Source organism: Gallinula chloropus, assembly GCF_964237585.1.
Source record: "Gallinula chloropus genome assembly, chromosome: 5".
In the NCBI taxonomy this organism is placed as follows: domain Eukaryota; kingdom Metazoa; phylum Chordata; class Aves; order Gruiformes; family Rallidae; genus Gallinula; species Gallinula chloropus.
Window position 1 is genome coordinate 8,007,859 of NC_140090.1, and position 26,852 is coordinate 8,034,710.

The window sequence follows — 26,852 nt, forward strand, 5'->3', positions numbered from 1 at the left end:
AGATAACCTCCAAATGATAGACAAATCTAATTAAGACTGTATCTTGTTAAGAAAAATATGTCAACATGCAAGTATCTTAACATATCAAAATAGGCTGCTTCTTGCAGCATGATGAAAAAGGAGAAGCTATTCTGTTCTGCTTTGGGGACTTTCAGAAAGGAAAGTGAATGCAAATATCTTTTAGATATTGATCCCATGAGCTCAGAAGAGATCTGAACATCTGTATAACAACTGAGACCGTTAATAACATAATATTCTGTATAGAGAAATACTTTCAGTTCTTGCAATCTTGTAAAATACTGTGAAGAGCCACTGTTACAATTTTGATAGTGAACCCTGGGTATCAAGGAGACTTTTTCTGTTGGCTTTCTCTAAGGAAATTACTGATTATTGGTGGTGGATGTTCACGTAGATGTTTAGTGCAGTCTCATTCTCATCCTTTGAATTCCAGGGAAATGTATACCTCAGCCGTAGGCAGAAAAGTTCAGAATGTCTGTGTATGCTTTTTCTGTCAGCAGTTTTGTTCTCCTTTAAAATAAAGGCATGGCTGTGTAATGACAAATGAGATTTATCTACAAGGTTTATCATCAGTTTTATATATAGCTGGTTTTCTTCCTTCTCCATTAACACAGGTACTTAAACTGCATTTCTATTTTTATGATCTCTCATATCAAAGTAACTTAAAATCAAGATTAGGCTCACTTAATTAATTGGCAAATGCCCTTTGCTGGATTTATTTTCTTGGTATAGCTTTTGATTGGGGAATTAAATTTTGAAATACTCAGTACCTTGATTTGAAAGTGACTTTTTCCTGATTCTGTAAATGAGGTAATACTTGTGGTCATGCTACGTGAGCGCCGTGTGTCGTTCCTGTTTTGCTTCTTACCAAAGGTGATGTTGCTGGCTGTGGTGATGACTGTAGTAAGTCATTTCAGAGCACAGTTCATTACCCAGGTAGAATACTGGGAATCTTTCTGCTGTGAGAAATGTCAAGCAGCTTTATTCAAACATCAGATTGGTTTCAAAACATGTTATTTGTTGTGGAAACTGGAGAAATGCAGATTTCCCTAAGTATCTGACAGTTGAACTGCTGAACATATTCCCCTTAAGATGGTTAATATCTTCAGTATTTTAGTATACATTTAATATGTTTGGAAATGCCTGAACACTAACACATCTTGATCTTTATTCACCCAGATCTTCTGAATTACGGCTTTTGTTGCTTAAGTTGAACTTCTGTTGAAGTTGATGCTATTTCAGCTGTGAGAAGCTGGCCTCCTCCACAGACCTGATCTGGCTGAAAATCGTTTAAATGCCCCAAGACAGTTCAGTTTGCCCGGGGTTTCTTGGGTCTATTTGTTGTACGTTTTAGCAGAAAGCTATTTTTTTAGCCTGTGTTTACTGGTGAAGTGATGGCAGGACACTTCTCCATGATAGGATTTGCAGTCACATCAGGAAAAATTGGAAAAGTTTTAAATTAACAGTTCTGTCCCAGCTCTCTTGAGCTGTTCTAGCTGAAAGGATTGACAGTACCCTGGTTTCATCTGATAACGTTTTTTCCATTTCATATTCAGAGAGCAGGTTTTCAAGATGTTGTACTGAAGCAAGTTCAGGTGAGTTGTTTTTAAACCAAGCTCAGTAAAAACAACTTGAGTAACACAGGTGGATCTCGTGCCTGTTGCTACGTGATCTTCATCATTTCATCCCTGGGCAACCACTGAGGCTGTGAGTTGACTATACGTGAATTTAAATGGATTCATAAATACACACAAAAATACTGTCACTGCTTCACTAATACGTTGGATGTGTCCTGGACTTCATTTTCAGTGCTGTTAAGTGTTAGACTGGTATATTATATGGTAAAACTGTCAGTGGTAACAGTTCCTGCATGTCTACTTGGACATGCTGGAAAGTGTATTGCATTTATTACCATATGCTACACCCATTATTTGAAATGACAACTATAATTTTTCTATTAAAATTAGCCTGTGTGCACACTAGCCACTCTTTGGTTCAGTACAAATGCAGCTCTTTGAGTGGCTCAGGCTGGGCTGGGGTCCCTGTAGATCCGTGTCCTTTCAAAGCAAGTCTTTTCAGCTCTTCTTTTAGGTCTGCTGAGACAACAAAGCTCAGGTTTGAGGGTCCAGTTAATCATCTCATTTGTCAAATCACATAATCAGCCAGAGGCCACTGCCTTTGACTTTATCTAGTTGTCTTTTATAGACAAAGTGATAGAAGAAACAATTAGAACATTAGCATAGAACTGATTTTATTGCTGTAAGGCTGCATAAATATGAATTTGTTGGGTTACTGAAGGATACTTCAAAGTGATTTTCAATGCATCATTCGTTTTCCTTCTGGCACAGTGAGGTGTGGGTTAGAGAACATTGTTTTGTTTAAGGCTCACTGAAGCATGGTCCCCAGCCTTGGGGAGGACTGAGGGGAGCCCAGTAGTTTATAAAGCTTTTTGTAAGGAAATTTGATATGGTATCACTTAAACTTTTTTATTTTTTATGATGTGTTGTTATTAGTGTTCCACTTTTCCTCTTTCCTCTTCACAAAACCTGTAGGTTGCTGGAGTTCAGAGAGGTTTATAGAAAAGTCTGATTTACCTTCTCTGCCTGAATCAGTGGAGTCAGTAAAGGGGAATCGCATTCCTGAATCTGAAAACTAAGTGGCAATCATTGTCTATTGAACACCCCAAATGTATTTTATGCAGACATTTGAGAAATGCTCTCAGAAAATTCATTAATTTCATTAATTTTATCTTTCACTTGCTGGGAGTCCTATTGGGAGACCCCTCCAGGGTTTGCATTGATGCTAAATGTGTTCTGTGAGTGAAGTCTTCATGCTGGTGACTGTTTAGTGTCCAGAGAACCAACTGCTGCACATCATGAAATGACCTGGTGCTTTTAAAGTCCAAATCACCCATTCTGAGTTTTTACCAAAAGCAGAGAATTTTACTCTTGGTAGAGTTTTCTGAAACGCCCTGTAACTGTGAAGCACACTTCCTGCTTTCAGAGCCAGGAAAAAGGGATGGATGCCTGAAATTATCTTCGTAATTGGCTTAAACTTTCTCCCACTGCTGCAGAATCAGGTGAAATGATTGAATTGGTGCACTGATGCTTTTGGTTATAGGGATGGTGGATACACCCTTGTAAAACTGACTAGCTGATTTCACAGCAGTGATATACATACTGCCAGTGCTGCATGTCTTTCAGCATACAGGCTCAGCACTGACCCATTATCATACTACAAGCCATGTTTCTATCATTTCAGGAGCCTTTTTTCCCTTCCTCCTGGTTGTTGCTTCAAAACATATTTAAAATATAATTGTTACTTTCTTGCATGTATTCATACTGTTTTTTAACTCCACTCTGCTGCTCCTTGTTGGGTGCCTGCAGCTTCCAGTGTGTGGTTTCTATACGCTGTGTCATGGGGTGAAAATCTAGAAGCACATATGGGAAACTGTGTGGTTTGCGTGTATGTGGTTTATGTTTTCCCTTGTACAGAAAGCATCCTCCCCTGTCTCTCTATCTCTCCCCTATGTATGTATGGTTTAGCATATATTTTGACTCGTTTTTGATGGTTTTCTGGTTACAGAGTCCTCTGGAATCCTAATGCTTCAATGTGTCCAGTCTCCTGGCCACAGGCTGATATGCATGGAATTGGGTGCTGCAGTTCTGCCATAGCCAAAGGTGTTTATGGCATCTCACTCTTCAGTGTATTTGCTTTCCTGTAAAATGACGTGAGAAGAGATTCTCTTGTCTCTTGTGTGAGTGGGTAGAGGAAAGATGGGTTGCCCCACAAAATACCACTCCTGAGTTTCAGCTGCCTCTGGCCTTATATAGAGACAGTTCCCAGCAGGCATGTGTCCCCAGGACTGGAATTATTTCTAGGTCTTAATAGAATAGTAGTAGTATTATCAAGGGTGAATTAAATTACAAGAACAAACAAAAAACCCTCAACAATTTAACCAGTGAATAAAAGGAATCTTTCTGAACAACTTCTATTCTTATGTGTTTTCTCTTTGAGTGGAAGGTTACTGCAGATTGGCTAGCAATTTATGGCACAATACTGGAAAGTATTGAACAGTTGCATCAAGGAAAAAAAGTCAAGAAAGAGAGAAAGATGTCCAGTGAGCCCTTCTACAAGGAAAAGATGTTATTTTCCAGGGTATTTTAATGTTCAGTTAGAATAGGACATGAGGGATGACTAGAAGGATACAGAGTCTGTGATAGAAGTAACACAGGTAGAGAAAAGACATGGTATTTCTAGGTGCTGCCTGTTAAGAGAAACAGAAGTCCTGATGTTGTGGACTTTATGGATGGATTAAAAACATAGCACACTGTGTAACACCCCTGAGAAAAAGAGGTTACAAAGATTACTGGGAATGGGTTGTGATCACCTGGGAACAAAGGAGTGGAAAACAGAGGTAATGGGTCAACCAGTAATGAAGCAAAATCAGGTATCTTTGAACTGTATGAGCAAAACTGAAAAGCTTTTAGAAAACAGAAAATCTTTCTAAATGTACCCACAGACAAGCAAGAGCTCACTCAGGCAGAGCAGAAGGAAAGCTAATTAGGAAGGAAACAGTGGGATCTAAGAATTTGGTTGAGCTTAGTGTCCAAATAACGTTTGGCTTAGTGTCCAAAACAATGTATTTGGGTCTTGTGCCTTTTTCTTCAGTTATGCAGTACATCCTTCTCTTCCTGAAGGAATACACTTTTGCTGATCTGTTTTCATAGAAACAGAGAGGTGGCTCAGCGGTGTGTTTCTGGGATCCCAGCTTTACAGACCCAGTCATGGCCTCTTGCAAATTCATTGAGTTTCAAAAAGTCATAATATACTGATTGCATGTGGAATTAGCACTTTGCATGACTGTTACTTATGGAATTTAGGAGCGATTAGGACTAAGGAGAGATCTTCTGTTCATGATAAAAGGTTTGCATGGAAGGAGTAGTCACTGTGAGAGCTAACAGCAGCAGCCTGTTGCTGTTTCTTGCTGTTAGTTTATGTCTGAGTAATTTTGGGTATGGAAAAATGTTTCCATGATTTTCAGTCTTATGTGAAACAAGGATTCTGACTTCGTTTTTGTGGAGGACAACCATATAAATTCCAGCTAGCACCCTCTCAGACAGCCTCAGGGGATGAGACTGAAGGAGTGAGAATTCTTTCATGCTTTGATGCATTGGTTGGGAAAGTTAAACTCCTGCTAAGGTTGATGCATTTTATGTTAATAAACAAAGATCATTAACTGAAGAGTGAAGTGTTGCCAATCCTGAATCTTTCATGAGCAATAAATTCTCATTAAAAGTCCTTTAGGGAAATGCATATCCTTTCAAAAGAATTTCCACAGCACATCATCTCCATGTGACAAATCTCCAGAGGAAAAATACATATGAGCAGCCAGTGGCTGGGGGATTTGTTAGCTCAACTTTTAAGTCCTCGGCGAAAAGAAAGCCTTGTTTGCTTGTTTCTTCCTTTGTTTTTGTTTTCTCAAGGTCTTCTTGAGACCAGGCATAGTGGGGGAAAAAAAAAGGAATTCTCTTTCACTAGAAATGGCTGAAGAGGTTCAGGGTTCACAGTGAATTCTCTCCAGCATCTTGCGGGCATGCAAAATGAAGAGTGGCAGTTGGTGTGCATTGGAAATAAGAGGGCAAAGGTGGTGGCTTAAACTGTTGCCTTCCTCCCACAGGCCAAACTGTTGTGTAGCAATGGCCCTGCTCCTCTTTCATTATCCAACCAGTCTCACTGCCTTACTGTCTCATTTAAACAAGGGCAGCTCCTGGACCACACGCTCGTACAGGAGGATCTGGTGAAGGGACAGTGTAAAAGTTGCTTTCCACATTGACTTGTACTGCAGAAGGTCATGAGAATGATGCAGTGGCTCAGAGGATGCTGTCAAAAAGAAGATAAAGGCTACTAGTTTGTTTTAATTACAAAAGTGCTAATTATAGCCTTTGCAGAGATTCAGCACCGTTTTAGAGCATTTTAGGGCTTTTGCTAAACAGATGTTGTTTGTATAACGTGTTTTAAACTAGCACCTGAAAAGATGAGCAGGCAGCTTTCCTTGAAAAGGATTGGACCCAGTGCAACAGATGCCTCTAATATAATTTAAGTTTCTTTTGCTGAATTAATATTCCAAACTGACTTCTAATAGAGCTTTACTTTTTTTTTGACCTGGTTGAACACTGAGGTTTTCCATGATGATATGTCTTTGAGAAGTTGGCAGCTTGCCTGGATCATACAAATTCCCACTGTATGTTTCTTGGATTGCAACTTATTGGCAGAAATAATACAGCATTAAATCCAAATACTACTGTTAATGTAACATTAAAATTGATAAATCAGTCACTTATGTCAAGAAATTCCAAACTAAAGCAGTGTGAATTTGTCAGGCTGCTTTTGCTGGGTGTTTTATGGTGTGGATCACAGAACAGAGGCAATGGTTAGCAGTAACAGTGCTTAATAGATCACTTTTAATAATAATTCTTGTGGGACAGATTCTCTGCTCATTTATTTGTAGTAGTGTGGTTTAGTAGTTTATGGGGTGTATTGAATCAGTGTGTTTGAACAGGGAGCAAATCTGTGCAGAAGTTGGCCCTCCTAAAATGATGCTTTTCAATAAATGCAAGCTTTGCACAATGCATGGACCATTTGTAATATGAAAGCCTCTACTTCAGGTTTATTTCAGAGTTTCATACTGTAGTCTGTTTACTTGTTTTTTCTTGGCACTTAGGTGTTTGATACTTGTTCCATACTTGATGTCACATTCAAGTTGCTTCCCAGGTGCAATTCCCTTGCCTGCTGCAGTTTACTCTTTTGCACTTGAGTTGATTTTTAAAAGAAATCTTCAACTATCTCTGACTGCTGTCCACAGGCTTTAGAAAGTATTAGGAAAATGTGGGATTTTTTCTTCCATTTTTGTGTTTCATTAAAAAAATAGCTTTCTTTTCTCACCTATTTTCTTCTTCCACCTGGAATCTCAGCCCAAAAGTAAGGCTTCAGAGGAATACATCTGACTAAAAAAAATTGCAACCAAATCCATTATCTTTTGAATAATGGTCATAAGTGAGATGTTCCAGGAGATTGGTGAAATGATTGCTTGGTATAATTCATAATTATCCCAGTGACTTGGCATTGTGTTGTACAGACATTAATCTTCCATCCTACAACTGAATGTGTGTGTCATAGGTAAAGAATCACTTTTTTTGCCTGGGTTTTTTTTTTTTTTACTTAAGAAACTGCATTGCTTGTGATGGTATTGTCATATCCATGTCTTGTCAAGGAACTGAAAGAAGGGGATTGGTAGCTCTAGTTATTGTCATTCTATTATTTAGCCAATTACTTATGAATGTTATTTAACGGTGTCTATTCAAAAAGGTTTTCCTCTTCACTTGATGGCTTTTCTGGCTTTTTTACATTATCAAGGTTAAAAGCCATGTCAAAGCCTGAGAGAAAAAAACCCAAAATTTTTAACTTTGGGTCTAGACCTCCTTAACTATGCCTGAAACTGTTGGCCACCATCGATACAGAATGTGAGAGGTGGGCTGCATTGTGGAGTCAGAGCTAATAGTAGAAGGAGGCTGTCCCCCACAACATGAAAAAATACATGTATTTGAAATGTTATCTGAAGTACCAGTGAGTCATTAAAGTGTGCAGTCTTGCATCCATAATTTCAGTGCTGGAAACAATAAATGTCAAAAAAGATACAAAGATTACCAATGTGAAGAAGATGCTTCAGGTGAAAGTGCATCGCTGTCCATCCCCATGTACATGCTTAGGACAGGAGAATTACCATGATCAAGCACCCGGCTGACCTCGGCTGCTGCACTGGTGCTCAGAGAGTAATTTGTCATTTAAACAATCCCATCACAATCTGCCACGGACTCCTGATAACATTTCCTTCTCTGGTTTCTCTGCCATGGCTCTGCCTCCCTTCCCTAGCCAAAGTCAACCTTTTGCTTCTGTAATGAAGGCTGTGCCCCCACGACGTTCCTCACCAGGGTACGTGACACAGCCCTGTGTTACCCTGTGATCTTCTCCCATGGTATTTCTTTTGATTTGGTGTCTTGTTTGGGTGCTTCTGGAAAGATTCTAGGTAGTCTTTGAACTTCTGCTTCAGATTTCATATATGTTAAAATCCACTGGAAATTGGTGAGGAGCCCCTGGGGATTGCTGATACCCAGTTCTGATTATACTTATAATTCTGTTGCAGTTTTTTTTCTCCTTACTGTTAGTGTCACCCAAAAAAAATACAGTTTAAATAAGTTACTACCTGTTTTGCTTGTCTGGATTTGGCAATATCATGTCTTGTACAAGAAAAGTTTATTGTAAATTACATTTTCTGTGTGCTTATCTTTTATTACAAATAAATTAGCAATAAATAGGAGCCTGTGCCTTGCTGGTGGCTCATGCTATCTATCTGCATGACAGTGTTAGTACGCCCGTTGCTGTAACTCCAGTCTTGGCAATTATTGCAAAAATAATTAAATAAAGCCCCTACCTTGCTCAGCTTTAAATTTGCAGTGGGTGTTTCTTTGTGAGGTGACTCTTTTATTGCCAGGTCTGGTTAAACCCTTGAGACTCTAGAAGACCAGTTTCAGGATGCATGTGACGCTGACATTTGTGGAGCACCGAGTGCCTGGGCGGTACGTGATCTTCAGCAGGAAGGAAGGCTGCAGCCCCGCTAACCGCGGCCGGCGCTATAGGAGCTGAAAGAGGCGCATTAGTTCACTGCAGCCGTTCCACCCTCGGCTGTTCCCTTGTCAGATCTCATAGACTCAGTGAGGTCAAGCCTGCTATTCAGATGGGAAACCTCCCTGGAAAACCAGGGACTGAGAGAAGCTGGGGCTTGTGGCTCTCCGCGCAGGGTAGCGCCCTGCCCCAATTGTTAGCACTCTGCTGTGTTTGATCCGTGATCTTTAGCAGGATTTTGTTCTGGTTGGTTTGAAAAGCAATGCTGGGATGATAAGGAGTGGGGGGAAGAGAAATAAATTTGGTAGGTGGTGAATAAGGAGTGGATCTAAGGCACAGGGTTAGGGATGCCTTGCAAGTTCAGATTCCGAGTCTCATTTTCCTGTTTGCTTTTTCCCTGCATGAATGAAGCATTTATTCACCTTCTGCATCTCACAGTGATAGTTTGAATTCAAACTTGGGTTGACATTCTCTGCTCCAGAATATCCCACAGAAGCACTTGCTGGCATAGAGCTTGGCCACTCTGGTTGGACACAATCACCAGAAATAAAACAAATGTTGGAAATTTGTTTTCAAGTGCTTGTTTTCTGGCTTTACAAATAGTGAATGTCATAAAATGAAAGGAAAAGATGGGCTTCATTTTGTAGTGCAGAAATGACCACTTCTAAATGAAATTAGTTTGGATTTAAAGTTTCCAAGGAAGGATGAAACACAAAGAAAACACTTTCTTGATCATGCAAAAAAATTGGATGTAGAGAAACAATTGCATGAGTAACTTGGAAGCTGTCATACCTATTAAATTTTGTCCTCATTAAGTCCCTTTTTAGGAAAGTAATAACTTAGGAATTGTTTAAAGTCTTCATGTGTCAATGTTGAAAATACAGGACCCATCTATAGATGCTGGCAGGTCGTGGAGCTGCTGGTGTAGCTGTCTGTGATCAAGACAGGAAAGGACAATGTCAGGGTTTGATAGAGCTCTTGTCTTCCTGGTGGATCATGGGCATTAGGGTTCACTGAAGCATTAATCTATGTTTCAGATGATGTTCTTAAAACATTTTCCATTCTTTTTGAGTTTTGATCATGTTCTTTTTCTTCATTAAAGAGATAAAAATATTTCTTTTCATTAAAACTGTAAAATTAATTAATAACCACTGAAAATACAGCCGGATTCTATATGGCTGAGTCCTTGATAAATGGATAAAATTCAGCACATTTTAAGGGAATCTTTATTTAATAACTTCATTCAGAAGCTGTTCTAAGTAATACCTTTCCATGTTACATGGTGAAGCAAAGACCTCCTGAATTGGAGGTTTCAAAAGGAAAATGAACACATTATTTAAAAATTTGGGAAGCTGAAGTTCACTGCCAGAGTTTTCTGTCTTGTCGTGTCAATGTAAACTACCAATGTAAAGAAGGAGAACTAAGAAAGAGGAAGTCCTTCAAGCATCCAGTGTAACTTCTGGTGTGGTGTTTGATGTGAGGTACCTCTTGCCATCAAAAACAGTGTCAGTATTTGTTCAAAGTGATGTGATAGGTGGGGGCTTGTGGTTGCACTGACTTTATTCCACAGACTGGGAGAAGCTCAGGTATCACAGTTCTGCAGTGAAGCCCTGAGCTGTGTGTTAGCTGTCACTCTCCTGTGATACAGGGATTTTTTTGTCTGGTAGTTGAATGAGTCTGTCTGATGGGAAGTGGGAGTGAAGGAGCAATTTTGGTTTAAGGACAGAATTTGAAGGATTGTTTAGCACATTTATGTTTTTCTTAGGCTAAATGGGCTTTCCTCAAACTGTTGTATTTTAGAGGAAGCTATGGCAATGTCTACTTGTGACTCTGAGACTTGAAATGTATCTTTCTTCCATCCACACAGTGAATACTTGTGTGCTTGGTTCCATCTGGAGAGGATATAATTGAATCCTTGTTTGGCTCCTTTAGTTATCTCTTTTCAAAGTCCTTGGCTGGGAATCTTGCCACTTACAATGCAAATATTCAAACTTAAGAGCGTAAACTGTGCTCTCAAAGAGCGTTTTTGTAAACCTTTTATCATTTGGTGGGTTTTCAAAAGCGAACATGAGAACTTCTCAATGAACATGTTTTAGTTTATTTAATCCCCAGAGAAGATTTTGCTTTCTTGCAGGTTGGCTATAGTTGCTCATTATCTTTGTTAATTAATCATGCTATAGGGATGAAACATACTTGATTAAAAATAAAAATACCCCCCTATAGCAACAAAGTAATGCTACTGATTTTTCCTGTTTAAAAGCAAAGATTAATAAAAACAAGATTAACTTTTAAGCTGCATGTCAAATGTTCTTTGCATTTGAAACATCTGTAAGACTAAAGCAGCTAGAAGCTTCTTTTTGCAGCTCAGTCGTAGTAAAATGCTTATGCAGTTGTAACACCGTGTCAAAAAATGGGGGCTGAGAACAGTCGCTGAAGTTGCTGTCTTAATCAAAACTGCCTGAGATGGTGGGTGGTAAGGAACAGGTTTATTTGGTTGTGCTTAGAAACAAGGGTCCTTGTTCTCTCTTGTCATGCATATTACATGAAAACTTCCAACACTGCAGGTTGGTGTTAAATGCTGCTGACTCATGGGTTCTGTTGCATTAGTTGTATTTACCATTATGTTACACCGACCCACACTTGCACAGAGGTGATGGGAAGTGGCTCGCTGCGGCCAGTGGGACAAGGGTGTCACAAATGAAGGTCTCTGGGGTGATCTCTGGGATGACTGTGGTCCAGAGGCACGCTGAGCCTCTGCCACGCATCCTGCTTGGATGGAGGTAACTGTCTGTGGAGGTCTGGCTGTGAGTGCACAGCCTCTTCACCTGGGGAATGCAGGTGGGAGGGAGAAGATGCTCTGTTTGAAGTGGGAGCACACAGTTTGCTTGCTTCAAAGTTAATTTATTTATTGGAACAGATGGCTCTTCTGTATCTGCTGTTTCAGGTTTTTTTCTCATACGTGATAGGTTTCTTTTTGATTTTTATTTGATTTTCTGTTGGAAGGTGGTTCTGTTCCTAACGGCAGCAATGTTACAGACACAGCGTGAGAATACCAGTCTTTGCTCTTCTCTGCTGGGAAAATGACTAAGGGAAGCTATCTGAACCTCACCCAGAGAGGGAAGAGTTAGGAGAAGCCCTCTTTGCGGATAGAGCACGAATGGAATTTACTCTGATAAAATTCCAGGATTCCAGAAATGTGGAACTGTTTTTATGTTGGAGGTAACATGGAGAGAAGTAAATAGGAGCATTCCTCATGTAGGAGGAGTGACTAAATAAATCTATGCAGACCACTGGCAGGAAGTATATGGAGGAGTGATTTGTGGGGTTCTTTTGTTTGTTTAATTTTTCTCCTGAATCTTTTCTTATAAAATATCTTTAGGCATTTGGTTTGCAATTAAAAACTCAACCCCCCTTGAAGGCTATGCTTACTTTTTCCACTAAAACATATTAGGGCGCTGAAGCAGTGCAAAAATGCAACGGGCTATTTTCAGCAGATGAACTCAATCCTTAAAATAGGATTAACCACTTTTGTAATTTGCCTGTGATAGTATCCGAGCAAGGAAGAGGGAGGGTGGTGTGTGTCCTTTAGAAGCAGTTTTTAGGATACTTGTGTCAAGGCTATCAGTGTTGTACTCATGCCACTTCCCAATTGTCAGTAGTTTCTCAGATGCACTAACGAGGATCTTGTGCTGGAGTAGCACAAAGGCAACTCCTGCTGGGCTGTGGCTGTGTCATCTTCAGGTTTTTGCCGTTTTTCAGTGGTTTTGACATCGTCTGTGTTTACAGATCACAGTATTAGCAGTGTCTGCTATTAACTGTGCTTGCAGGGTGCCCAGCAGCCAGCTGCGTAGGGAGTGCTGGGGGGGCACAGCAGGCACGTGGGGGCAGGGGACTGTTAGGGAGACTTCCCTGAAATACCACGCCTGCTGCTGAAACGGGGAGGGAGGGCTGGTTTGGTGACCCAAGCATATGCTGAGCGGTGGCTGGGTGACAGGAGTGCTGTCATTCCCACAGTAATTAGGCAGGTATCTGTAGATCTTCCTGCCTCGGCAGAGATGGGTCTTGAGAAATGGCTTGTGGATGTGGTTTAAAGGCTACTCTTACTGCAAGATCAGGATACAGTATCACAGAGTGTTTAGCTCTATTGATTGGCCCACTCAGGGATGGGAGCAGCTACAGAGCCTGGGGAGATCACTGCTGCCAGGTCCTCCCTCAGCCCCAGCTGGGCACCTTCACAGGTTTTGTGGGACGGGGGTCTCCAGCCCCTGCTGTGAGAGCTGGGAGATTCCTTGTATTCTCCACTGCAGTGCACAGCAGCAGCTTTTCTTTCCTAACTCAGAATGGCTCAGGAAAGCTGCTGGGTGGCATGTCCAGCAGACACGTGGCTGGAGCCCTTCACAGGCAAACAAGGCCAGTTCTGCCAACCCTTGAAGGGCAGATGCTGCCTGCCCACTGCCACATCTCAGCAGGCCTGAGCCACTGGCACTCGTACATTTATGTTACACTGAGTAGTTAGGGGAGCAGAGAATTTAAATATCCCAGGGAAGTGCCGGGATGCTGCACTGGGACAGTTCAGGTCTGTCTTTCCAATTAGACCAAGTAGTTTCTGGGCAAAAGACAAGTAAATAGAAAATTTCAGACTTAAAATGCATATATTCTGATTAAAAATCCTTTACTGGAAGTTTCCAAAGCTGATCATCTTTTGAAAAGAATTTATTCACGTGCAAATTTATGTTGTGTACTGACAAATTCTTCGTGTGCTGATAAATTCCTCTGATGTTTCTGCAGGGTAGTTTCCTTTCAAAAATACATATTCTTCTTTAAAAATAGCCTCCTTGAAAAAATTGTCTTTGTTTTTCTTAAATCCTTTTAAAATTATGGTAGATTGTTTTAAGTCCTGCTTGTTCTGTAATATATTTTCTGCCTTGCTGAGCTTCCAGAGCAAATTCTCCTCTTTCCATACCCCCTCCTGCCGTGGCTGGCCCCAGCACCACCTGCCACTGTCTAGGTTTTGCAGTTCACATACTTGGTACTTGCTGCCTTCTTCCAGGCCATCCACTGTGCAAAACTCTTTCCTTTTCTATGTATTCGAACACCCTACTTTCATGCCTTACAACTTTTCAGGTGGAAGTGTGTTGTTACTGCCAAATCCTTAATTAAGCGACTTAATTGCTACTTGAGTCAAGCCAGACATTTGGGTAGGGATCTTATATGAGAAAAGGCTAATTCAAAAAGTAATAATTCAGTGGTTACAAACTGCAGTGCGGTAGGTTTAGGAAGAGAGCAGATTTTTTTTTTTAATTTCCTTTTCATGCATACATTTACTGATAGGTGAACAGCCTTCCAGCTTGTGTTTGTGTAGTGCAAACTGAAGCCGGTGTGCAAGGCTGTAGGGAAATAAATAGCACGCTGATTTGTACAGCCTGTTTCCATATCGCCAGTGTGATGAGCTACTTTGTTGTTTGAATGGAGCAAACGATATTTAGATTCAGCTGATTTATTGACCGTTCTGTCAAGCTGCCACAAAATGAAACAACAAAGTACCCGCTAAATGTGGCAGAGAAACGTGGTGAGGAGAGCAGGGTCTGCCGGGAGGGTTACCCCAGCGATGGGCAGGAGTGAACCGCTACTCACGTGCTTTTCTTTCCGTAGGGAGAAGCTGTCTGTGGCTCGGCTGCAGCGAGAAGTCGCCCAGAGTAAGAGTGAAGGAGCAATGGTAAGCTGCGGCAGCGCGCCGCTTCGCAGTTCTTCCCTCACTGCTTCTGGCCTCGGGTGTGTTTTGTCTTGCTGAAGGTGGTCACCAAGCATTAAGGCCGCCTTGGACGTAAAGATGGGTGGCCAATGATGTATGCATAAATCTGAGGAAAGTATAGACTCTCCTTAGCTTGGGTTCTTTGGAAGAGCTACAGTAGAGGAAAGCCTTTTCCCTCTCCCTGCTGCTGGTGCTTACTGGAAGGAAGGCAAGCACAGAAAGGCAATTTCACATCAAAATGTCTTGATTTATTTCCCTGTTAAATCTTAGCCAACTGCAGAAAAATGGAGGAATCCAGGCATGGGAGCTTAAAACCCCCTCAATCTGATAATTTTGTAAATCATGTAATGTTCCTTATATCTTCATTTTTCACAGAGCAATTGATGAGATTACGCCTGTAAGCAGAAGCTGAAATGGCAGATTTTTGGTTAACTGCAAATCTCAATTTATAGAGTGCCTTATCTCTTCAAAACAATTTTCTTTAGAAGCAACATGTGCTGAGTGTGTTTAATTACTTAATATCTAAGAAACAATTCCCATCTGTTAAGGAGTTTGTTTGTCCTTGTCTTCAAATTAATTGTCTTAGGCTTCCTTGGCATAAAGCAGTCCTGTTCAAAAACCTTAAAACCCAAACAGTCCCCTTGAACGTACTCAGGAAGTTGCTGCTAATTTGAGCAAGTAGCATAGTTGGCTGAGAAGGAATTTGGTCAAAAGTTTAAGTTAATGGAGAGAATCAGTTAGAAGGTCCCTGGGGAGCGAGTGCTCCATTAGCTGTGGGATGCAGGGTCCTTTAGATGCCACAAGTCTCCAGTGAGCATATTTTATAAATCACTATTAGTGATTAATACAACAAAACAAGATCCAGAAAGATGTAAGTGGTAGGTATGAGAAACCAGCTCAGAATATATAGCTCCCATCCTGCCACCTGCAGCTCCAGAAGAGCTGGTGGTGCCTCATGGGGGGCTGTGCTGGACCAGCTGCTTCTGGGCTCTGACTGCCTGGGGGTAAAGGGAAGGAGCGGGGTTTGGCCAGGCAGATACTGGTGATTCATCCCGAGGCAGTGCTGCATGCCCAGCTCAGCTGTGGGAGCTGCTGAGGGTCTGCAGCATGGCTGGGTTGGCCAGGAGAAGGCTTTGCAATGGACTTCTAAGTAGTCGGGACAACTGGCTGCTGGGTAGTGTTTGGTGTGTTGGGACACAGGTCCTGCATGAACTGAGAAAGAATCTTGATTAAGCTGTAACCCAAGAGTCAGTCACTGAGAGAAAACTGAGGAAGAATGGCAGAGATTCGGTGTTGGTTTTGAATTTGCAATTTAGCTTTCAGCATAAGCAGTTTTCAAAATCTGTGAAGAGCTGTTTATTTGAAATGTTCTTTTTTAAAAGAAAAAACCAACCTGGCTTTCCCTTGGAGGCATAGAAATATTAGAATGTATTGAGTGTAAAATACACTTGGTGGAATAACTCAAGACTTCATGCAATGAGCAATATTGATTAACCTTCCAGACCTTTCGGTATATGCACCCACCTTGTAGCTTCATCTCGTGAGCCAGACATTTCTTGTGCATTTTACTGTGGGTTTATGGGATTAATCACATAGTCCTGCTAACCAGAGGGTAATTTTGTATAATTTCTCGAGAGGCCGAGTGTTGTAACCCATTAGGAGCTGATAGGTAGCTCTCCAGGGGTGCAATCTTCCCCAAGGTAAATACTAGGTAGTTTTTCCCTCTTCCCTGAGGGGTAATTTCCACAATTATCCTCGAATGTGGCTGAGGAGGAGTGCACCCATAGAGACAACTGCTTTGAAGCTGTTGATGTATGGAAACTTCTTTGTGTCCCAGAGCTCAGAACTGGTGATTTTAATATGAAACACAGCAGTTATTAATTAACATTAATGAACTTCTGGGCTGTGAACAGTATGAAAGCAGTGAGGGTCCAGGAGATGGAGTATTTGAACACAGAGGAGACCGGAGATGAAGCAACTTGTGCAGGTTGCGTTCTCGGGCTGTCCCACAATGAACCTGCAGCACTCACCAGTTTTGGGGCAAATGCTTTAGAAAGATTCACAGCAAAATTTTGGTGAGGGGCTCTGAGCAAGCAGGCCTTTGGCAAATGGCAAGGCTTCCTCTGGAGAAGTTGCTGAAAGCTGGCAGCATGCCTGCAGGGTACCGAATTGCATGTGCTGCTCTTTTTGATGTGATGAGCATCCACCTGGAGATGGCACAGAGTCCTCTGGGGCTGGCTGGGCTGTGGTACCAGCTAGTCACAGGGCGCCTGAGGGGTTTTGCTGTGCTGTCACCAGCTGAGACTATGGATAAAAGGGATGGCACCCCCCGCAGCCCCCCTGCCAACACAGTCAGTGACAGGTCACAGCTTTATTTAATCACTAATTAGCTAATCGCCTTTGCTTACCCCTATTTTCTTTTTTGTTGTTTGTGCCATTTAGTCCACCTTGGTGACAATCTAACCCCTTTGTTCGGGAGGAGCACAGGAACAGCACATGCCACCTTGAATGCCATGTTTCCTGGCTCACTCACTCTTTTGGAGAGGGTTTTATCCCCGGGCTTTATCCCAGGGTGGAGGGCAGAGAGCCTGAGGAGCTGTGCTTATTGAATACCATGCTAATGTTTTATGCTTCTTTTAGAAAATATGTTTTAATTGTTTTTTGCAGTCACAGATAGGTCATGAGGGTAAGGGGTGATGTTATGTCAAACCGCACCCATTTTGGGGTGAGCAGTTCAGAGAGTGGGGAGCGTGTGCCCGGTCTGGGTGTGTGCTGGAGGGATACATGGTGTGGTGGGTTTGCCCTGTCCTTCCTGCTCCCCCTTTGGCACCTCTGTGATCTCGTTGTGAGAAGGCTGTGGATGCTCTTCCCTCTTGCCTTCCCAGGACAGTATGCTATTTAGGCTTTGCTTCCCTGCACCGGGGGGTTGTCAAGCAGCGTTTGCTGTAACCTGCAGCCAGCTGTTGCCTTTTTACACGTGGTTCTCAGAAGCAATGGGTGGGAAAGGCTTCTGGTGCTTAGGTCTGCCCGCTGCAGTGAGGTGGATGCCTACATACAATCATAGCAAAAACCAGATACAGAGCACATGCTGTAGAAACTATTTAACTTGTGGTGGTTTTGCTCAAAAATGTGTTTGCACATCTGTGTGAACAACATGGTGAGTGATGATGAAATGCACTTTCCTCATAGACCTCAGGTGAAGCTGAAGATCCAGCAGTATGTACCATCTCTGACACCAGTGTGTCTGCCCCATAGTGCTCCCGGGAAGAAATGTGGTTTTTAATATGTCCCAGAGTTACATTTTTCCAGATTGATTTATTACTGGAAGTAGGTTATTACTGAAGGTACTATAGAAGATTAAATGAAGATATTTCATTTCAAGAGAAATCTTTATCACCAAAAATACATGAAGAACCTGTAATATGCTTTTTCCACCTGGGTGTATAGAAAATCTGATACCTTGTATATAGGATTGAGTGAGTATTTATAAATTACTTGAATAGGACAACTGAATAAATTTAGGCTGTAATACCTGACAGTTGCTTAGGTTTCCTCAATTTATGAACCGCCATCAGTAAATATTGATTATTCATTATCAAAATGCACAATTACTCCAATACCAATCCATCTACTGAAAGTTCCAGCAGCACTGAGCTTCGATTGCCAGGTGGCTCTCCTGTCGCTCCTGGCCTTTCATTTCCTAATGTGCGTGTTCACAGTTTTCTTAATCATGTTTCTTCTGACTCATCAAGGGTATTTTAACTTTTTGTAAAGGCAAAGAAGATGATCATATGTGAACAGTTCTTACTGTTCTATTCGATGAAGACTGTGCAGGTGTCTGTGGTGACAAAGATTCCATTATTTAATGAACGGCTTTCAAAATAGATCACAAGTTTATTTCATAACAGAGTCAAGATTGAAAACTGCTTTAGTCATCCAAGTCTCCTGTTGTTTTGTTTTGTTCTTAACTTAAAGTCCATCACTTTGGACCTTCAGTACACTGAACAAGACCAAGAATAATGTTCAATTTTGTGAAATTTTCTTAACAGTGAACAGTGCCCAGTTAGGAAAAACACGTGAAAAACGCTGCCACAGTTACACAGCAGCATTCTCTTGGGAAAGTATTGTGCTAGCAGAAACCTAGATTAAAAGCCTAAAAGGAACTGAAAGTATGCATGTCCTGTTTTAATACTTCCCAGAAAAAATGTTACATTTTTAATTTGATACCTTTATTACATCTATTTTACACAGTTCTGTTAGTTTGTACTTTTGCATCGAAGCCCTCTAATTCCACTCTCTTTCCCATTAGTTCAGTGGCCTGTAACCTCCACAAAAGAAATTGTACCACTCTGGCAATTTAGCTGTGAAGGTTAAAGTGGGATGCTACTGCCTTTTATATCTACATGGGTTTCACTTAGGGTGGGCCCTGGGCTCTGATTTACCATGTGTCCTGCTGCGTCCCTAAGTGATGCAAAGTGATTATCATGGGCTCTTCCCGGTACCCGTCTATTCCACACCTGCACCCTTTTGTTAGAAACCCACCATGTTAAGTGAATGTGAGGTCCCTGCTGAATAGGTTTCCACCCTCTGGTAATCCTTCTGCATTAGATTGATTTATGAATGTATCAGATTCTTTGTTAGCATGTAAACCACTAATTAATTTAAAGCTCTCTGTGGAAAAATTAAAGCCCTGGTTAAGGCTTTCAACAGGCTCAGATGGTGCTAATAATGGAAAAACAAGTTATATTAATGAGTTTCGATGCGATCAGCACAATTCTTGCTTTACAAACAGTTTTTGCTATAAAACAGTAGAGGCTGCAAGTTTTTAAATAAAGAGTGAAGAAGTAAAAAGGAAAGTCAGAAAAAAAAAAATTGCACTGTCAGTAAGATATCCCATTATTACTGGGATCCGGGTCACTTCTGCTTGTTACAACTTTCTTAAATGTATTGTGTTTAGACACATGTAACTCTCACAAAACCAGAGGAAGTGCAGAGCAGTCTTTTTCCCAGAGTGAAACCAAACATGTAAAGCAGTCAGCTTTGAAAGGATCTCTGCCTCTTCTCATTGTGCGCTGCTGAACTGGAGCATTCACGTGGAGACGGATGTGTTAAGGTGCAGAAAAGGTCTTGATTGAAATTGTATTAATATCAATAGAAAGTCTGACCATATCCAGGCTGTTTTGTACTTTTAGTTGTTTGCTCTTTTGTTCCAGTATAGACTTTTAACGTAGCTGCAAGCTTTTGGTTGAGAAGAAAGAGATCAGACCCTGGCTTGATGATGCTTTGTTGAGCTGAGGGAAATGAAGTTGAAAATAGAAAGCCAAATCTCTGTAATTTTTGTAGGAAGCTGCAAATACACCGTTACAGCAGCAGCATGTGATTGTAGGGAATGGTGCTTTTTCCATGTTTCTCTCAGTAGTTGTGTTTACCTGTCTTGGCTCTTAGCACTGCCAAGGGACTCTTGTCTCTGGCCACCATCCTGGCTGGGTGGTCAGCCCCATGGCTGATACTAATGCTGCCCCATTAATCAGCTAGCAGGGAGCCCTCTGAAAAGGAGCATGGTCAGCATGTTCGGAGGCCCAGCTCCTAACATCTGCACTATGTGCCTTGTTTTTACTGAGCAGGGGGAATCCTGAGGTTGCTCCTGAACTGGGGTCTTACAGATGGCAGCACAATGTACTGCCAGTAGCGCGGAGGCACTCGCTGTCACCGGCGTGATGAATCTCTGCAGTTGCCTCCAGCAGCTGGGAAGGCTGTTGTTGCAGAAGCACCCGGGTCATTCAAAAATAGATGATATTTAGTATTAAATGAAGTGTTAAAGATGAGATACAAAAGGCTAAATAGTCTTTCCCAACTTCTGGGTATCTGAAAACATCTATCTGTGCTTTAATTAGAAAGTAGCAGGGAGAAAGGCAAAGTTGCCGTTTTAAAATGCCTGTTTAATATTAAACATCCTAAACTGGAAAGAAGCAGCCTGACCCTTGTGCCATCCTCTCAGTGTAAATACACCCTTAGCCGTGCTCTCTAGCTCCTTTTTCTTAGAAACTTCATCATACAGCCCTCACGGAAGCGCAGTGACATTAGTAGTAGTTGGCCTCAGTAATGGTTATTGAAATCCTTTACAAGCCGAGTGTAATGCTCCTGGACCTCATTAATTGTTCATACTGCATTAGGCCAGTGTCCTCATTCACAACATCGCACTTTTACCTTCAGTGGTCTTACAATAAAAGTTTTTTTTTAGCTCTTCTTGTGTCTCTTGAGCATTTTTTGTTGTTTGCTTCAAATTTGCTAATATATAGCTATTTTCAGGATTTGTGTTTTAAGGCTTTTATGAATGTAACGATTCAAAATTTTCCAGTGAAACAAAAATATGCCTGGTTTCTCGCTCGCTCTGGAAACAGAAGTACTGAGCCCCTGACTGCTGCTGCTCAGAACCAGTGTTATTCTTCCTGGTTAATTCATTTCCGAGACCTGTCTGTTCGCCAAATTCCACAGTAAATTGTTGAAATGAATTTACATCCCTTCCCTTGTTTCAAACGTCGGAAGCTCCAGGCGCTCTCCAGGCTGGTGGCATCCCTGGCTCTGGCTTTCTACCAGGAGAGGGAGCTGCAGCCATTGGAAACGGCGGTGAGAAACTGAGGGTGTGCACCCTTCCTGGCTTCCCTGGGATTTAGGTTTTGTGGCGTTGGAAGGCATTAGGCACAGTGTTTTAAAAATACATTGGGTTTTGACGGGGTGCTTGGTACTTGGCATTGCAGAGGCGGCGATGCTCAGACCTCAGTTTTGGTGTGTTCTGGCTCCGCTTGTTAAAGATGTGGTAGGCACAGCAAGGAAAGCCATTACTGTATCCAAAGGAGCAGAAATAGAAGTTTTGTCCCTCCAGCTGGCACTCAGCAAAGTGGTCTGTCTCTTCAGTAAGTTTCTGCAAGTATTTAGTTGACATAAAAAGGAGTCAAATAGGATTATGTAAGAATTGCTGCACATGGAAAAAAAATACATTAAAATGCATTTATATAAGGGCCTGAAAATAAAACAGAGTCAATCTGTACAAAGTATGTCATATCAGCTAAATTGCCCTGAAGTAGAAATTGCCATTTATACATTAGCTAACCAAGGCAGGGGATGGTGAAGTCCAGAAAGGGCACACGCCGTCTCGCAGCGTCGATGGGCGTATGTAATATCGGAGTGGCAGTTGGCTTCCGCGCGAAGCAAATCCTGCTTTATGACTAGAAACAGATGTATCCTGCTCTAGGCAATACCTCACCGCCTAATAGGGGTGATGCGCTCATGCACTAATAACAGTGAATTGCAGCCATTTTCATATCAAAGGTTAAGCTCAGCAATCCTGAGCTCCTCCAGGCAATGGCAGGAGTTGAGTCGAGGAAGCCGCACACTCGCTGGATTAATATTTTTGCAAGGATGACCTGAATAGAGCCACCGATCTGCAAGCTGAAGAGGCAGAACGTTTATGGTTCTGGTTTATCTCATGCAAGAAAGGGATCTCAGCTAGGACAGGATTAGTCACGAGGTCTGTGGCTCTGAAGAGGAAAGATGGGCCAACAATTTGAATTTTATATAAGCTAGGAAGGTAAATTTCTGCAGGTTAATAGTAACAAAAGGGCTGGGATGTACTTGGCATTGCAACCTTTTTCTTGGGCTACCTGGGGGAAATTAACATATTACAAGTAAATTACTAGATTTTTGTGGGGGCTTGGGGGCTTTTTGTTGGGTTGTTTTGGGTTTTGGTGGGTTTTTCTTGTTATTGGGTTTTTGTGGCCAGTATTTCACCTGTTGGTGTAGGATTTATAATACTTACCAGCAACTGTAACTTCCATCTGAAAGGTCTGTTTGCAGTGTTAGTTCTGGGAACAGGGAAAAACCCATTACTTCCTTTTCTTAAGACTGTGTTTATACTTTTTGAAAATAAACCTCCTTTCTAGTATTTTCAGGTTTTGTTCTTAAATCTTGTTGGCCCACTTGTAAGACCAACTGTCTTACTGGTTTGAGTTTGTTGATTCAAATCTGGTCGCAATATCCATCACAGCAATTGCAGGCTTTTCCTGCTGTTCCCCTGTTTGTGTCAGCTCTTCCAGGGGTTCTGTGGGGTGCAATACAGTTGCACTCACGGTGATTTGGACTCGTTACTGATTTCTCTTGTAAAGTGTAGCTAAGGCAGGGCAGAGAGGATGAGATGGTGCGGAAATACCAACTCCCCAAATGCACCTCAGTCTAATCAACCCGGTCATCAAGGGTGAGCATTTTCACTGCTGGACAGGGAGTACAGGCTTTGATTTCTTCATTGTTGTTGTCATCTAAAGGAGAACTTAAACATCGCTCCAGTGATTTTAATTTTTTAGTGATATGTGGCACAAGTCCCTGCACAAACCAAGGGGTATTTCTTGTCTGAGTCCAGAAGAATGACCTTTTTTCCCCAAATGCGACAGAAAAGGTTATTGAGAGAGAGAGAAATTCCTATATAAGGAAGGACAAAGTTTATGTACCAAGAGTATTGCTCAGTTGTGTAACTGCCATTAAATGCCCATTTATTGAAATGAAAGCAGTGCTCTTGGAGCTTGTACCGTGAAGTCTGTGCTGACCCTTGGAATGAGTCAGCTCAAGCTTGGAAATAAAAACTCTTTACTTCAGCAAGTATTGTTCAACGTGTAGCACAGCGGAGCCCAGATCCATAAGGGAAGCTCCAGGGCATAGCATGGTCAGGTACGTCTAGTTCCCTTTGGGCAAAGACCAAACTTGTGCACAAAAGGTAACCTGTCAGAAGTGAATAAGAAAGAGATGGCAGAAACTGAGAAGAGCTCTTTGAGAGCAGCCCTGCTGAGAAGGACTTGGGGATTCTGGTAGATGAGAAGCTTGACATGAGCCAGCAGTGGCTCTTGCTGCTCGGAAGGCCAATGGTATCGTGGGCGCCATTAGAAGAGGAATGGCCAGCAGGGACAGGGAGGTGATTGTCCCTCTCTACTCTGTCCTTGTGAGGTCCCATCTGGAGTACTGTGTCCAGATCTGGGGCTCCCAATACAAGAAGGATGTGGAACTGTTGGAGAGGGTTCAGAGGAGCCACGAAGATGATTAGAGGGCTGGAGCACCTGCCCTACGAAGAGAGACTGGGGGAGCTGGGCTGGTTCAGCCTGGAGAAGAGAAGGCTGCGGGGGGACCTCATTGCAGCCTTCCAGTCCCTGAAGGGAACATACAAACAGGAGGTAATCAAATTTTTAAAAGGGTAGATAATGGCAGGACAAGGGGGAACGGATTAAAGCTAAAGGAAGAAAGGTTTAGATTAGATATTAGGGGGAAGGTTTTTACAGAGAGAGGGGTGAGGTCCTGGAACAGGCTGCCCAGAGATGCTGGATGCTCCATCCCTGGAGGTGTTCAAGGCCAGGTTGGATGGGGCCCTGGGCAACCCTGTGTAGATCCAGGCCTGGAGGTTGGTGTCCCTGCCTGTGTCAGGGGGCTTGTAGCTCTGTGATCCTTGGGGTCCCTTCCAACCCATGCCATTCTGTGATTCTATGAAAAAGATTTCGTGCTGGCCCACTTCTGAACAGAGAGTGCTTTGCAGGTAGATGTGAAAACTAATTTCAGCTCATCCATGCAAGATTTGAACTTGTGAGTAGTCTTTGTGCCATTAAGCCCCATTCACTTAGTTCTGCTTTTTGCTTTTCGTAGAGCACAATCACTCCCCTCTCTGCAGCTTCTGTTCAAAATTTAAAAGAAATATTAAAAGATAGTTAGGATAGAATGTCTTCCTATACTAAAATCTTGCAGCTTTGTATAGATTCATGTAACTTTAGCTAGCAACTGTGATTCTTCCCTTCTTTTCCTCCCTACTCCAATCTCATGAGCTTTAATTCAGTTTTTGCTTTGTCAGGAATTTGCTTTTCCATACTTTCTGTTTGTTTTGGCTGTGTCCAATGCATTGTGATAAGGCATCTTTTGATATTCTACGGGATCTTTCATAATGAAGATCTCATGACATAGTTTTCCAAGTCTGGAACTGGTGATCAGACTTGCTTGCATGTCCTGCAAGAGGACACTGTCTAGACTGTGGGAATGACTGTGATGTTTGGATTGTGTTACTTCCATATCGCTTGGCATCAGGCACTCTGCAGTTATTCTGGAAACTAATGAAAGTACCAAGCCTGATTCAGGACCTTACCTTGCTGCAGAGTGACTTTCCTTCAGTCTCCAGACTGTACTGAGAAGCTCTGCTTTTTGCTCAGTACCTGCTGTGCGACTTTAAATAGCCAGGTGCTTAAACCCTGGCTTCACCACATTCATTAAGGATCATAGTCTTTAACTTTGGTGTCCTAGAAGGCCTGTTACTACCTTTGCCACCTAAATTCTTTGTAACCTTGGAAAATATTTAATTTCTCTTCTAAATCACTCACTTGTAAAACGGGCTTTATTCTGACTCTTCCGCTGGTGACCTGCTTGCCTGTGTAGGTAGTGAACTCTTTGGGGAAGAAGCAGGGTCTTACTGGGTGTCTTACTAGTGCTGGAGGCTGGGGTGCTGATGTGCCATGAATAATCACAGCCCAGCGACTTGGGATGAATACCAGGAGGGGATTTGGCTCAGTGTGCACAGTCCACACAACTGTCATTTTGTAATTACATCTTTGCGCTGCACATTTGTGATCGGCATCCATGGTGACACTGCTTATTTAGAAGTGATTTCTCAGTGCTGGAGAAAAAATATTATCTCTTGGGGACATCCTGTTCCTGGTAGTATCTATTAACAAGTGCCCTGCAGCAGGGACTGGCTGAGCTTTCCACTTAAGAAACTTTTTCCACGGCTGGCTCTAGAGGAACGGGTGAGAACTCCCAGGTTTTGTTGGAAATGTCACATTGCATATGATTTGCCTATGTCATTGATAATAAACCACTTCAGAAGAGGAAAGTTGTGCTGCTGGAGTTATCACAGGAATGAGAAGCTGAAAAATGATTTCATACTGAAGCTAGACTTCGAGAGTTGTTGGCTGTGACAGTCTGAAGGCAGGTTTCCAGTGGTTGTATCTTCCATCAGTTGATAAGGGAAACCTGTTCCCAAGCTGAAATATGTAGGGGGAGGCAAGGGGAAATGCACTAATGCATTTCAAAAGGAAGAGCTTTAGAAGGAACATAAACAGGGTAGCAGAAATAACCTTGTGAACCCCCAGGAAACAAGAATATCTGTGTCTGGAAATGTGCTAAATATAACAGGCAGGAAGGAGAAACTTTTCTTAGCTTTGTTCTTTTTATGTAGCTACTGTCTTGTACCTAGATCTACTCACTGGGGTTTGTCCCTTACCCCTGCAACAGCCAAGAGTTGAACAAATCCCTTGTGTGCCCTGATTCCCACAACCCCAGCTCTGCTTGTCTCAGCTTGCATGGTCAGTGCAGCTCGGGCATTTCTTTTCAGCCTTGTTTGGACAAAGCCTGTTCATATTTCACCTGTATTGAATTTGATACTGAACTTGATGTCTCGAGCAAGCAATAGGAAGTTGTTTGTTACAGTAACATATTGCAGCAGTCCAGTAGTGAAGAGCAAATTTCCTGTTCGGCAGATGCACGGCAAAATTTCTCCCTTGCCAAAGCTTAAAAACTCTATAATTACAAAGGGTTTGCTAACCTGCTCTTCATACTCCTTGTACCCAGCAGACAGACAAACATGGATGGATGTGGTCCAGAAAATGTCTAAAGCGTTGCTGGGCTGTCCTGGTTAAAGAAGGACACTCACTTGCTTTTACAGAGCGTGTGTCACTGTGAAAGACAAGGGAACCATGTGTGGAAGTGATGTGAAACCTTGGCGTGCTGGCCAAAATGTACCAGAAATTTAGAACAACTCTCCTAACTCCTATTCTAGTGCTCTATGCAGTAGTGAATGCACATGGAAAGTCCTGCCTGTTAATTAGGTGATTATGTATTTTATTGTCTGGGAACAGAACTTCTGCTCAGCCTGATAGCTGCAACTACTTCTGCTGTGGTTTTTTCCACTAATGCTGAAGGTGGAAGAGGCAGAAGAGAGGGACAACTGCACACTTTGGTTTTAGTAGTTAGAATTTTCTAGTAGAGAAAGAAAGCTGTTTTCTTTTTTATCTTCAGAAAAATCAAACACACAATTGTAATTGCCACCACTTGCTGTTAAGTTTTAAAAAATATGATTTTTTTTAGTTGTGTCTTAAATAAGACATGTATGTGACTACATGGAGTTAATAATTTGAATAAACTACATACAATGAAAGTTATGTCCTATGTAAAAAGCTAAATGTAGAAGTGAAGACCAGAGAACTAAGGTTTTTTACATGTAGTTTTGATCTGCTGCTGTAGAAGTGTGTCCAGCCTACGTGTACTATGAAGAAAAGGGGACTACAGGAGTAGAGCCTGGCTGGCATTTAGTCCCTGGAAACCT

At 42.0% G+C, this 26,852-nt stretch overlaps 1 protein-coding gene across 1 annotated transcript in view; it reads left to right on the forward strand.

Moving 5' to 3' along the window:
• The window catches only part of NCKAP5 (NCK associated protein 5), a gene marked incomplete at its 5' end in the record, with an annotated part of 361,891 nt that overhangs the window by 132,190 nt on the left and 202,849 nt on the right, over window positions 1-26,852 (forward strand). Inside the window, one exon of the mRNA XM_084264849.1 lies at window positions 14,357-14,416. Within this exon, the coding sequence (XP_084120975.1) occupies window positions 14,357-14,416 (60 nt within the window). The remainder of the gene's footprint in view (window positions 1-14,356; window positions 14,417-26,852) is intronic.